Source organism: Thamnophis sirtalis, unplaced genomic scaffold (assembly GCF_051295495.1).
Source record: "Thamnophis sirtalis isolate CommonGarterSnake01/CBP01778 unplaced genomic scaffold, rThaSir2_p1.2 scaffold_7, whole genome shotgun sequence".
Taxonomy (NCBI): Eukaryota; Metazoa; Chordata; class Lepidosauria; order Squamata; family Natricidae; genus Thamnophis; species Thamnophis sirtalis.
In genome coordinates, this window is record NW_028261387.1 from 50034993 (window position 1) to 50048519 (window position 13527).

Consider the following 13527-nt stretch of genomic DNA (forward strand, 5'->3'; position numbering starts at 1 on the left):
TCTACATCTCTGTGTGATATATTATTTTTGGCATGAGGTAAAATTTCCCTCAGGTCTAGCTCCTTGATGACTACCGTGTTTCCCCCAAAATACGACATGTCCTGAAACTAAGGCCATGCCAGATTTTTGCGGTGGGCAAAAATATGAACCCTCCCCCGAAAATAAGCTGTAGTGAAGGGGTGGGTTTAGCCAGAACAGGGGGCAGCCCTTCCCTTCCCCGGTCACCTCAGGGTTTCTTGGCCCCTTAATTGGATCAGCTGGGCCACTCCGTTCACAAAACAGCTGATTCGCGGGTGCCACTCAGGCCTCTGCCTCCAGCAAACTCCGGTTGCTTTTGCAGCCAATTGCGGCTGCAAAAGAAGCCGGAGACCAAGCAACACAACCCAAATGCCTCATGCCCTCCTTACCTAATGGTGACAGTCACAGCTCGCAATTCCGACCACAGAAAAGGAAAAGAAGGCATGGAAATCAATACACCTGGGACATCGGAAGAAGCCATGCGAGGAGATGCTGCTGCTGAAGTGCAGGAAATCCCCCCCCCCCCAACCTGCAGATCGTCCTTTCAAAGAGGAGTTTCACCAGGATGAAAATGACACAAACGCCGCCTTCAGCTACCTCTTCGTCCTGGTGAAACTCCTCTTTGAAAGGATGATCTGCAGGTTTTTTGGGGGGGGGGAGTTTTCCTGCACTTCGGCAGCAGCGTCTCCTCGCAGGGCTTCTTCCGATGTCCCAAATGTATGGATTTTAATGCCTACAGGAGGTCGCTTCTCACCTGCATATTCACATTGAAGGCTCGAAATGGGGCGTTTTTGCAAATGGCCTGAAAATGGGGAGGGAGATATTCCTGCCTCTTCCCCTGTTCTGAAGGTCAGCACAGATTGAGAACAGGATAAGAGACGAAACCATTTTCAAGAGATTTGAAAAACGCCACATTCCAATCCAGGATTGCAGGATTGAAGGCATGCGGGAGGGAGGATTTTGTCTTATCCTGTTTTCAGTCTGTGACCTTCAGAACAGGGGGAGAGGCAGGAATATCCCCCTCCATATTTTTAAATGGTTTGCAAAAACGTTCCATTTCGAGCCTTCAGCATATTCCAGGATTGCAGAATTGGAATGAGGCATTTTTGCAAATAGCTTGAAAATGGGGAGGGAAGATTTTCCTTCCTCTTACCCTGTTCTGAAGCTCAGCACAGACTCAGAACAGGATAAGAGGCAAAATCCCCCCCCCCCTTTTCCTGGCAATCGTTCTTTTCCTTGGGATCTCAGCGCAGACGCACATCCCTCAAATGCTCTATCCGAAGCCTTCTCTGCGTCTGTGCAGAGCTCCCAAGGAAAGGATGGTGTGTATGTGTGTGTGAGAAAGAGATCCCTAACACCACCACCCCAAGGCAGCCACATCCCTCCACTAACCTGCTTTCCTGTTCCATTCTCCACTGCCATGTGCAGGGCAAGAAAAGTAATTTGTGGGACTACTTCCAACTTCACGAGATTTTTTTTTTTTTTTTTTTGTGAAAACTTGGAAGGTATTTTCTGGTATTTTTTTTACCATAGGCACACAGTCTACTTTTCTTGTCGTGCACATGGAGCGGAGAATGGATCTGGAAAGCAAGTTAGTGAAGGGATGTGGCTGCCTTGGAGGGGGAGTGTGTGTGTGTGTGTGTGTGTGTGTTCGTTCGTTCTGCCAGGAAGAGCCCCCCCCCCCCCCACACACACGAGGCCAGAGCAGCACAATGAGCTTTTCCGCAGCCAGCAAGCAGGGCAGGTGAAGGCCAGAATGCAAGGAGAACTTGGGTCATTGAGGCTGCAGGCAAGCAGATGGTGGGACGGAGAAGGTAGAACTGGTGGGCATGCTGCTTCCTGCACCTGAAAAATAATAAGCCCTCCCCCTCTAATAAGCCCAAGGCCATATTTCGCGGGACAAAAAAATATAAGACCCTGTCTTATTTTTGGGAAAACACAGTATATGCAGAAGCTCATTTTTGTCTTCTTCAAACAATATGGTTTGTCACTGCCTTGTTCTAGGATGTTTCCCCCCCCTCAATTTCGCAGACAAGCTTAAAGTTATTTTATCAAGCTTAGAAAAGATGACCTGTAAACAGAGGATAGTGCAGAAAACTCTTTTTCCCCAATTCATTTCCATCCCATTTACTTTTACAGGTATTACAAAGCAGTAGCTCTTTTTCATCAGCTGTGGTACCTGCTGCTATTCACAATCAGCTCCGTATCAAAATTCTCCTCTACCAACTACCTCCACAAGACTGTGATGTAAGCTTCTTAAAGAGTTTGCCAGGTCTTTTTTTACTTGTGCATCACTTGATTGAAAAGTCCTGCTAATACTATTTTCTTCTGCCCCTTGTTTGCACTAAAAAAAGTATTTGGGCTGTCCATTCTTTTCAAATTCTAGTCATACCATCTTTCTAAAAAAAAAACAGCAATAGGAGAAGCATTCTTTCTCTTTCTTTATATGGTAACAAGGAAAAAAGGTAACCAAACAAATGTTTTAAACAGGCCAGAGTCACTTAGGTGAGATGGATGGTATAGAAATTTAATAAATAATAAAAATGCACTAACTTGGTGATTCAAATGCCTGTGGGGGAAGAGAGGGGACGAATGATGAAATGTACACAGTAACAAAATTTTATTCTTCATGTTCTTACATGCAATGCAAAATTGCATTGCATATCATGACACGGTTTGTCATTTTGACATCACAGTGATTGGGAAGATATGTTTGTATGGCTCCTATGGTCCCTTGTGCCAGAGTCCCACTGATATATGCATCACCAAACTTACTTGCAACTAATGTTCTCACCAAGGTCTTCTAGGATAGTGGTCCCCAACCTTTTGGGCATCAGGGACCGGTTCTGTGAAGAGAGGTTTTTCCGTGGAACGGACAGGGCATGGTTTCATGTGCTACTTGCATTCTGCAGATGGGGCTTCTCTTATTTGTTTGGCCCGGTTTCTGGCATGCTGTGGACTGGTGTCAGTCCACGGACTGGGGGTTGAGAACCTCTGCTCTAGGATACTCCGGTCAGAAAGCTGACTGAGGATTTTATTGCTGTTTCCAAGAACTAAACAACTGAAAGAGATTTCTGGCCCATTGAAGTAAAGATAAATTCAATGTCTTTTTCTGTCTACACAGAATATTATTTTTGGTATGAGGTAAAATTTCCCTCAGGTCTAGCTCCTTGATGACTCTATGCAGAAGATCATTTTTGTCTTCTTCAAACAATATGGTTTGTCACTGCCTTATTCTAGGATGTTTATTTATTTACAAATAAACTCTGGGTTCACATCCACTAGGTAGTAACTAGCTTTGATTAAAGCTATTGTTGCAGTGCTGTTCTAATGACTTAGCCAATTCCTAGCACTTTCTTCTCAATTTGGTACCCTCCATATGGGCAGGACTGACTCCAACATTAATGTCAAAATTAGCACTCAAATATTAAAGATATCACTAAATTTGGACACACTGCCCAGCAGAGATGGGTTGCTCCCAGTTCGGCCCAGTTTTGCCAAACCGGTAGTGGAATTCAGGCCTGGATCGCAGAACCGGCAGTGACCCAGGCTGCCATGCCCCTGAACTATTTCCCTCGCTGCCACTGGGCTGCCGCCATTTTGGGTTTTGGTGGCTGCATGCGCAGTTCACTGTAAATTGTTCTCTACATAAAGAACAATTTACATTGAACAGCATGCACAAGTTGTGAACCGGTAGTAAAACTAGCAGCAACCCACCCCTGCTGCTTTTAAAATTTTTCCTTCCAAGTAATGTGTATTGGACAAAAATAGGATTTAGAGAAAAGCCAAACTGTAATCCTTTATCTATTCACTTAGGAATTCGTCACATTTGACATAGTAGGATCTCTTCTGAGTAGATGCACATAAAATTCCAGAATCATGTTAGAGAAAAAGAGCTAAGAGTCTACAGAAATTAACTGCCAAATAAAATATAGCATTGGAGTTTATTCTTAACATACGTATACATGATACGGTCTTGACTAATAAGATAACTACATGCAGCAAGATCTTCATGTAAATATTTACAAGCCATATTTTTTTAACCAAGCTGACCAAAGACATCGAATAAAGTGCAAATGTGAAAATAATATTATGTTATTATAATAAGTTTCTCAATCATCTATGTCATGGTTGTTCCAAATGTGCTTTTCAAAAGGCAGCTGGACTTTCGTGGGTTTTTCCCCCCTTCAAAACGTTTCGCTTTTCATCTAAGAAGCTAAATGAGAAGCAAAATGTTTTCAAGGAAAAAAAACAAAGGAAAGTCTGAAAATAATCTTTTACAATAAAACTTCAAAAATATTTGCTAGTTGCTCAACATTTGTCTGTTTTGTTCCTGCATCTCAAATATACATTTTTATCTAGATGCTTTTTTTGAATCTTGGCATCACTTTTGCTTTTTTTTTTTAAAAAATTTAAGGAGAGATATTGTCCCTTCATTGGTGAAGAGGAAAGAAAGCAACTCCGTACCTTTGCTGCATGGCGGCGGCAGGAATCGCTGGGACAGGGAGTTTTACGTCATCTGCCTCTTACAGCTCAAGAGTACTTATGCAGAAATGTGAGCTATTCTTACCATGATATTGGACATGTTATGAAGTTGTCTGGGCTGATCTCTATCTCTGTTGCCCCTATTTAGTATGATCTTTGCAGTTATACGAACTTTGGATATGGTAACAGGTGCAGGTGGCAGTTGTAGGTGTCATTCCTGCAAGCCATCTTTTTGGACTTCAGGCCTGCCACACTTTCTACTGTGGGAAACTGGGAGATTATGTGGAGTTGGGTGATATGTAGCCATAACAACATTCTTCTAACAAAGTCAAGGTCATCCTTTGTCTCTGCCCCTGGGTGGAACTGGATCGGTGGACTCTGTCTTCATGGCAGTGGAAGATTGGACCATGTGATGAAATTGTGGGTGTTGGGGCAGGATCTTGAACTTTCAACTGGGTGGGAAAACCTGGAAGCCTTCAGATTCGGTTTTTCCCAGATGTGCCAACCTGACATCTCTAATAAGGTGGAACTTTGAGGAAAGTCAAGCCTCAGAGTTTTATTTCGTTGGGGGTATTTTTTGGAACCCTGACAGTAGGTCCTTATGTCGAAGAAGGTATATTTGAAAAAGATTAGGCAGTGTTTACTGAAATCTTAGAAATGCAACAAATGACTATATAATATTTGTACTGGTTGGAGGACTACAAAGTGGTTGCCGCCTCTGTTATGAAATACAATATATATTAGACAAAGCAGCAAACACTATAGAACTATACGCAGAAAAAACAGCTAGGCAAACAAGTGCAATTCGCTAACATTGCATTATGCATGTTCCTTTCACTCACAATTTAAATTGCCTGAGTAAAATAATTTGATTTTAATTGTTGAATTAAAGCATGCATAGCAGTCTTAATAGTTTACAGAAGGAAGAAAGTTATAATTAAGGCTCTTAGATAAGGAAATTCTTTCTGCTCGATTTTTAGTGCGATAAGAATATAATCAGAGGAGACCAAGGTGTATTTGCCTCTAAGCTGGGTGAACAGTGCTGGTGGCATCCTACCTGCTTTGTCTGCCATGTTTGCCAGCAACCACTCATAGATCTCATTTACTTCCATCGCGATAATAAGATTTTTTGTGGCCGGCACCATGCAGAATTTTTCCGCCCTCGCTGTGCTTCATGTGATCAGGTAGGTATGTTTGTGCTCTTGTAACTAAATCAACTGATATATCTAGCCTGGCCATTTCCAAATCTAGATTGATAGGCTGGAGCTAGAATTCTATTACCCATTCAAGATATAATGGAATTTTTAGTTTTTCCCCCCATCATAACTCGAGAGATTTTATTTTGGAGGAGATTTAACCATGTATCTCTCTTATCCCCTGTAGAAATTCCTACATTTACTTCCCTTCACTTTTTTGTAATTGGCAATAGGGAAGATAATTAGGTACATTGTATAGGACCGTGATGGCAAACCTATGGCCACGCAGGCCAGGAAGATGATGTCCCAGTTTCTGGCGTGCACATGTGCACCGGCCAGCTGGTCTTTGTGTGTGCATGTGCACCAGAAACCGGAAGACCAGATGGCCGGTGTGCATGCGCACACCAGAAACCAAAAGATCATTTTCTCGGCATATGCACGCTCCTATTTCGGCACTCGGCGCCAAAAAGGTTCACCAACACTATTATAGGAAGATAGAACACTTAAAATATGCAGATACCAATATGTTACTAGTGAACTTTCAGAATTCTTGACTGTGCTAGGTAGTGATAATTGTCATAGAAACATCAAAATAAAACAGGCAAAAGTAAACAAAGTGTACATTTTTAACATGGTTTCAAGCCTGATAACTTCGGAGAAATTTAAAGAACATATTATGACCTATTTGATATATATCAAGGGAACATTATCAGTTGGATAAATATGGTGTATTTTTAAGCAGAAAGCTTGATTTATAACAGTGATGGTGAACCTTTTGTGGTTTGCGTGCCAAAAGCAGGGGGAGCACAGGGGGGTCTTGTGCGGGCGTGCCATACCCATAATGCTATGTGCACGACCCCAGCGCACATGCGCTCATGACCAGTGCTCCCCCCCCCATTTTTGGTGTGTTTTTTTTGCCTTCCCCAGGCTCCAGAGGCTTTATAGGAGCCTGGGGAGGGTGAGAACAGCCCCCCCCCCCCCGAGGCCCTCTGGAGACTTCAGGAGCTCCCTGAAGCCTCTGGAGTGCGAAAAACCGGCCTTATGGGCAAACCAGAAGTTCAGGAATGGACTTCCAGTTTGCTCATAGGGCGGTTAGCCCTCTGGAGCTTTCAGGGGCCTTCAGGAGGCTTCTCTGAAGGCTCCGGAGAGCAAAAAACAACCCTATGAGCAACCGGGAAGTGACTTCTGGTTTTTTTGCCCTCCGGAGCATTCAGGGAAGCCTCCTAAAGGCTCCGGAGGGCTAAAACCGGCCCTACAAGCAAACTGGAAATATTTTTCCCAATTTTCTGGTTTGCCAGTAGGGCTAGTTTTTCGCACTATGGAGGGGTGGGGGAGGCTGTTTTCACCATCCTCAGACTCCTATAAAGCCTCTGAAGCCTATGGAGGGCAAAAAATGGTCTCAAAAGAAGGCCGAAGTCAGCTGGCCAGCGCGGTCATATGCGCTGGCCAGCTGACAGGGCAACACTTCGCTTCCTGGACAAATGGGTCCGCGTGGCACACGTGCCATAAGTTCGCCATCACGGATTTATAGGATAGGGTCACTGCAAAGGGTTGAGTAAATAATAGTCGTGTAGCCTGTGCTCTTAGTTTAGGAAGAAAATTGATCTTGGTACACTGTGTACTTCATCTTAATATTTAGTTCATAGCAATGTGAGTTTTCATCTTTTATGTCTCTTCAGCTGATCTTCACTTCCGAGTGCGTGGAGGCAGAAGGCATGCGCTGGCATGAAGAACACTTTTGCTGTCTCGAGTGTGACTTGCCCTTGCGCATTCAGCAATATGTGATGAAGGGTGGACAACCCTGCTGTTGTGCTTGCTTTGAGAGTCTTTATGCAGATATCTGTCAAGCCTGTGGTGAGATTGTTGGTAGGTCCAGAATCCTTCTGTAGACTTGTGAAGGAAAGTATGAATCTGCCTCAGATCATCACTCCATCTAGATCAGTGCTGCCTATTAAAGAGTGAATCTGGCATGTTCTTGCAAGCAAAGCATGTGCACAGAGCTTATGGCCCTTCCCGTTTTTTAAAAGTATCAACTTGCCTAAAGATTGCCTGAATGTTAATCAAAGGTTACTTGGAACTACGTGATTATAAAGACACACATGGGCACTGGAGAAGATAATGGGAGGGGGAAGTGACATGATCAAGATGCAACATGACACAAAACTTGCTATTTACAGATTTGCACAAGCTACCGTATGCAAGTACATAAGAATATAATTCGTCTTAATGCCATCACTATGGCATTTGTGCCCATGACTCAAAGTTTTGTCTGGTAGATATTTTAATTATTATGTATTTGGTGTTCATAGTGTTATGAGAAAAATGCTCACTTAAAAGGAGAACCAAAGCATTTGAAAATGGAAGCAACGAAGCATACTTCATTGGAAATTACTTGTAATGATCATTGGGCTCCCTATCAACAAATGGAGGAGAGATTCTGCAGTAACCCTACTCTCCAGATTATATTAGTATTGAGATGAGATAAATACATTGATGCAATTATACAGCATCTTTTCCTGTTTTGATAAGCTTTTAGATTCACCTTACTATTACTTTTGACACTTCTAATATTCTCCATGATATTATCAATGTGTACCATAAACATCAGTGTTTAAATGATGATCTCTTGTGATTTACCTCTCAGTGTCTGTTACATTACTGTCTCCATTTTAAGGCCATACCACTAGGTGTTAGGTTCTAAATTCAAATTATTGCTACCAAACTACACAAAAAGCTAATCCTTTACAAAAGAAATTGACAAGCTTTAATATGCCCTTTATCACCACGACGGGTACATTTTATGTCTAATTTAATAATTAGGCTAACTTCTCCTTACAATTCTTATTGTTGCAAATATTAAAATCTGTTACACTTTACTATGACTAGATCTTCCATTCTGCTATTTGCAGCTGAAGGTGTTACCTTCATTAACAGGCTGCTAGGATCAGGTCATATTCTAGGCAAAAGCAATAACAGTAGTAGTAATCTAAACAGAATTACATGTACATTGTAAGTATCTTAGATAATGCGATAGTTGCAATGCTAAATATGTATTTTGCGTTACTTTGTTGGATGAAATGAAAATCTCAGTACAAACTAATATCACCGAGGAGCTTTCAAATACTGTGATAGGTGTCAAGCATATCGTAATTTTAGATTCATTTTACCTCGGAATAATATGGTTAATTGCTTATGATGACTGCCTAAATTATAGTTTATTAGCTAGCTTTTTCTGGGTTTGACAAATGCTGGGGTTCATTCAATGGATTTTGTGGCTGTTAGCCATTGGTTTGTGGCTGGAATCCTATATTTGCTGTCTAGGAATAAGTTCCATTGAAATTTTCAGGGAGTGGTTGTTACTGAGTGAGATAGTATTACAGTAGGAATTTAATCTGTTTTCAAAGCCACCTGATAATACAAAATACTGGAAGTTGTGGTTCAACAACAGCTGCAAGGCCAGAGGTTTCTCTCCCAAGATATGAACCAAGAAAAGTAAAAAGCAAAACAGTAATATAGAATCAATATCACCAGTGCTGGAAGGAACACGGTGGCTTAGTGGCTAAGACACTGGGCTTGTTGATCAGAAAGGTCGGAGGTTTGACTCCCTAATGTTGTGAGCTCCCATTACTTATTCCAGCTTCTGCCAAACTAGCAGTTCAAAAGCATGTAAAAAATGCAAGTAGAAAAATAGGGATCACATTTTTGGGAAGGTAACGGTGTTCCATGCGCCTTCAGCGTTTAGTCATTCGGCCACATGACCATGGAGACATCTTTGGAAAGCGCTGGTTCTTCAGCTTTGAAATGGAGATGAGCACCGCCCGCTAGATTCGGGAATGACTAGCACATATGTGTGATGGGAACCTTTACCTTTTTATCACTAGTGCTGCTATATAGCTTTGTGAAGTTTGTGAACAAGGTTCACAATACTAAAACTTAATTTAGCGTGCAATGCCGCTTCATATTTATAAAAAAATTCTAATTTAATATATACTATTTTGTTGTCTTGTTTACACATTTTGAAACTTGAATTTTTATTCTATCTTTTAAAAGTCTGCAACTTAACAGACAGAATTGTTCTTAACCAAGTTAGGACATAGTTTTCCAGCAACAGTGCAGGAGGTAAAATGCTTGTTGATTACTTTCTTCTCACAGGTGTCAACAGTAAACAGATTGTACTACAAGGTCAACACTGGCACAGCAAAGACTCGTGTTTCTGTTGCAGCTTTTGCCGTAAAGCACTGCTGAGTCAGCCCATCACCATTCACAATGGTCTTCTCTTCTGCTCTGAGGCCTGTAGTTTGGAAAAGGAATCAGCTTTGTCTTCCAGTGGCTCGGATTCCTCTGACTCTGCTTTCATCTCTGCTCCATCCCCAGACTTCACCCCAATTTCAAGAGCTAGAAACAGCAGCCTTGACTGCTCTTCCAAAACTGGGAGAACTCAACGAGATGGCCGTGAGGAAAGGGCAGGTGCAGCTGGTAAGGCTCTTGTATATCATCCTCTAGAATTTGGGGGGAACACATCAGTGGTGGGTTCTGGCCGGTATGGGCGTACTGGTGGCAGCTGGGAGCAGCGGCCACCATACCGGAATGGTGTTTTGGTGCTCCCCCCCCCCCCCGTTCCTTACTTGCTTTTAAGCCAACCAAGCCACTTGCACACGCACGCACAGCATACGGCACCTGTGCGACCCCCCCGTGGAGCAGCTGGAACATCGCAGGGTGATAAGTGTGCATGCGTGTGCAGCACGCTTGCCCGAGGTGGACACCCAGCCCGTCGCATCATACCAGTTGCGACAGGATCCGGAACCCACCACTGGAACAGATGCTATTGGATCCTGCCCAAATGAAGCTTTTCTCTTATTTGAATCTCTCTTGCAGTTTTGTTTAAGATTCTGCTGGTAATATATCCTCAATATACTTCCACTGAGCTTCCAACTAACCTCATCACTGCACATTTGAAGGCAATCTATGACAGTGTGATGTAGAAAGAAGGCAGCTGACAACTATTATCTGTCTGTTCTCAATACTCAGAGATTGCAGATGAACATGTGCTATATGAAGCAGGAAAAAACAAGGAGGTTCCAGAGCTTCAGAAATAGCCAACTAATCATTGGCTTGATGGTAGCTTCCAATAGATAACAATGGCAATAGTAGTAAAAATGGTACATTTGGATGAAAATGACATATAATAGGGAAATTCTTGAAATTAATGGAAGCTAACACTGGGTGTAATTGGTTACATACCGTATCTTAGATGTAAAAATAGATTTTAATGAATTCAGAACAGCAATAAATAACAGGAGAAACTGGGAAAGATAAGTAAGAATTTATTGAACACATGTTTTTAAAAGCATAATTGCAAAGAATTCCAATGAGGAAAAAATGTAGATAGCATAAAAAACCAGTATAATTTCCCCAAAAGCTTAAGGAAGATCTGAAAAGTTAAAAAGGAGGCTCATTAGGAGAGAAGGAAGAGGCTTGCAAACATGGAAGACTAAATTTAGACATGTAGATGATAAAACCATAATTAAAGATGCTAAGAACAATCAATCAGTTATGTTTAAAAGAAGTAGTGTTCCAGTTGTTCCATGCAAACATGGCTAGAGAAAAGCAGTTATCTCTTATCTTCAAAAACTGAAGAAAGGAGAATCCAGGGAACTACAGACCAGGCAAAATTTTAGGACAGATTATACAGTTACATTAGTAGATTCTAACTGAATGGTAATCAAAATTTAAGGCCAGTTTAAACTAGAGAGAAGAAGAAAGGGTGAGTTTTCCTTTGACTGTGTTTCAAACACAGGCTTTAAATTGGATTCCTGCAATGAGCAGGAGTCTAACTTAAATGACTCCAATTCATTGAATCTGTGAAATGGCTTCAAATAATTACTGGAACCTTTAGCTGAGTTATAAAATGGAAAGCCATAATGTTTGATTTTGATTCTGTGTGGTACCTGAGCTTAGATGCTGTAGTTTCTAAGGCATGATTTGTGTCTTAGCAAATTCTGTGAATCAAGCTTTTATGGTTTATACATCAAACCAGGGTAAAAAAATAAGCTATAATTTAAAGTAATGTGTGAACAAGCAGGTATGGAAATGTCAACCTCTTGCTAACTCATTGATACAAGCAAATGGTTATTGGAATGCTTTCTAGGAATTATTCAGTAATCAGGATCATCCCCACTTCTCATAAATGCTAACCTTTAATTCCTTTTGCAGTGACTGAAAGGCTTCACTCATGTGGTAATTCCTCAGTGTATGCCGAGTTTGACAGCCAGGAGGAATCAGTATCTTTCAGAAATAGAACTATCACCCCACAGCTTCATGTATTTGAGTCATTGACTGTTTCACCTCAAGAGGATGTACGAATCTCCATCTCTCATCCCATGGACACACCTTGGAGCACCACAGTTGTGAGGGGTAATCGCAACTTGAAAACATATTTTCAAGAAACATCTCGGCCACAAGCGGACTTCCACTTCAAAAGCAGGCACTCTGTAGCCTCACAGGCATCTGTATTAATTATGGATTTTCCAGACAGAATATACGAAGGCAGCCCTGGAGGAAAGGAAGTTACTATGGAAGATGATGATTCCAAGTACCTCACTTGTTCATCCTCATCCTCTTCTGACTCTGAGCCAGAAGGTTTCTTCTTTGGGAAGCCAATTCCAAAGCCTGGTTCCAGATATGGAGCTTTTGCCAATATGGAGCAGGAAACACTTGGGAAGGGAATGGGGTGGGCTGCCAGAGCAAGAGCCAATAGTAAACACTGTAGTATATCCTAGCAGACAGGCAATGATCAGCCATCCGAACAGAGTGAAGCAAAGGGGAAGAAACTAATGAAGGCAGATCACATTCTGCAATGTATAAATTAAAATTAGTATCAGAAACCTGGTCAAAGATGCAAAGATGCATGGATAAATATTCCATTCTCTTCCTGCTACAAGGCTAATAATTCCAAGTCCAAAATGCAGATTAAAAAGTCAGCATTTGTTTTATAATTTTGGATGCCACAGAGAATTATTTCTAATGAGTCAGCACGTTTTTATTAAAATAAAATAAAGATAGCTGCCATCTTGGCTTTAAGAGCTCTAAACCACTTTTACTTGGCTCACTCAAGAGTTTAAAATTCTTAAATTTTCTTGATCCCATAAGATAGATACTGAAGAAAGAAAAATGCTACCTGCTTCTCAGACTATATATTACTGTATTTAATGTTGATATTGGGTGAAAAGCTACGGTATTCAACCTTGGCTCTGCCAAGTACCAAGAGCATTTCAGGTTGACAAGATTATTACTCCAAGTTTGCTCTGAAGAAATTAACCACTTTCACCTGTCAAGAAACAGGTTTGATCTTATACTTATTTTCTGTACTTAAGATGTTTTTCTAAAACATTCTGCTTCAGGACTTATTTTCATGTTGACTCAGATTTCCTATCTCAGCATCGCATACAGTCTCATTTGAATGTCTGCAGCTGACTCCCACACACCATCAAGGCTAATTAAACACACACTTGTGGTTGGAACATTAAGTCACTGTAACAAACCGGGGCCTCCTAGAGCAACACTTCTGATTGGATGTTGCTTACTATATCTTATTACACAGATTTGTATGTTTTGGAAGTTAAAACAATGAAATAAAATACAATTTCTCGAATGAGATTTTTGAGGTTAATATCATACAGTGAAATCAGTGGGTTAGGAATTGAAGCAACAGTCTATAGAGATTTTAATGTCTTCAAATCAATGACAGGCTAAGCTAGTTCAAAGAAAAATGGGTGGGGTGAGTGGTTTGGAGATGTGATTCACTTTTGGTGGAGCATACAGAGAGTTC

At 41.4% G+C, this 13527-nt stretch overlaps 1 protein-coding gene across 5 annotated transcripts in view; it reads left to right on the forward strand.

Moving 5' to 3' along the window:
* The window catches only part of PRICKLE4 (prickle planar cell polarity protein 4), a 31144-nt gene extending 17794 nt beyond the window's left edge, over nt 1-13350 (forward strand). For 4 of the 5 annotated variants that reach the window (XM_087719977.1, XM_087719978.1, XM_087719976.1 and 1 more), the window contains 6 exons: nt 2158-2265; nt 4436-4573; nt 5484-5687; nt 7379-7565; nt 9852-10175; nt 11913-13350. In XM_087719977.1, the coding sequence (XP_087576103.1) occupies nt 2158-2265; nt 4436-4573; nt 5484-5687; nt 7379-7565; nt 9852-10175; nt 11913-12478 (1527 nt within the window). In that variant the 3' untranslated portion in view covers nt 12479-13350. The remainder of the gene's footprint in view (nt 1-2157; nt 2266-4435; nt 4574-5483; nt 5688-7378; nt 7566-9851; nt 10176-11912) is intronic. The other variant, XM_087719980.1, reaches the window with a different exon arrangement.
* The last annotated feature ends 177 nt before the right edge of the window (nt 13351-13527 follow it).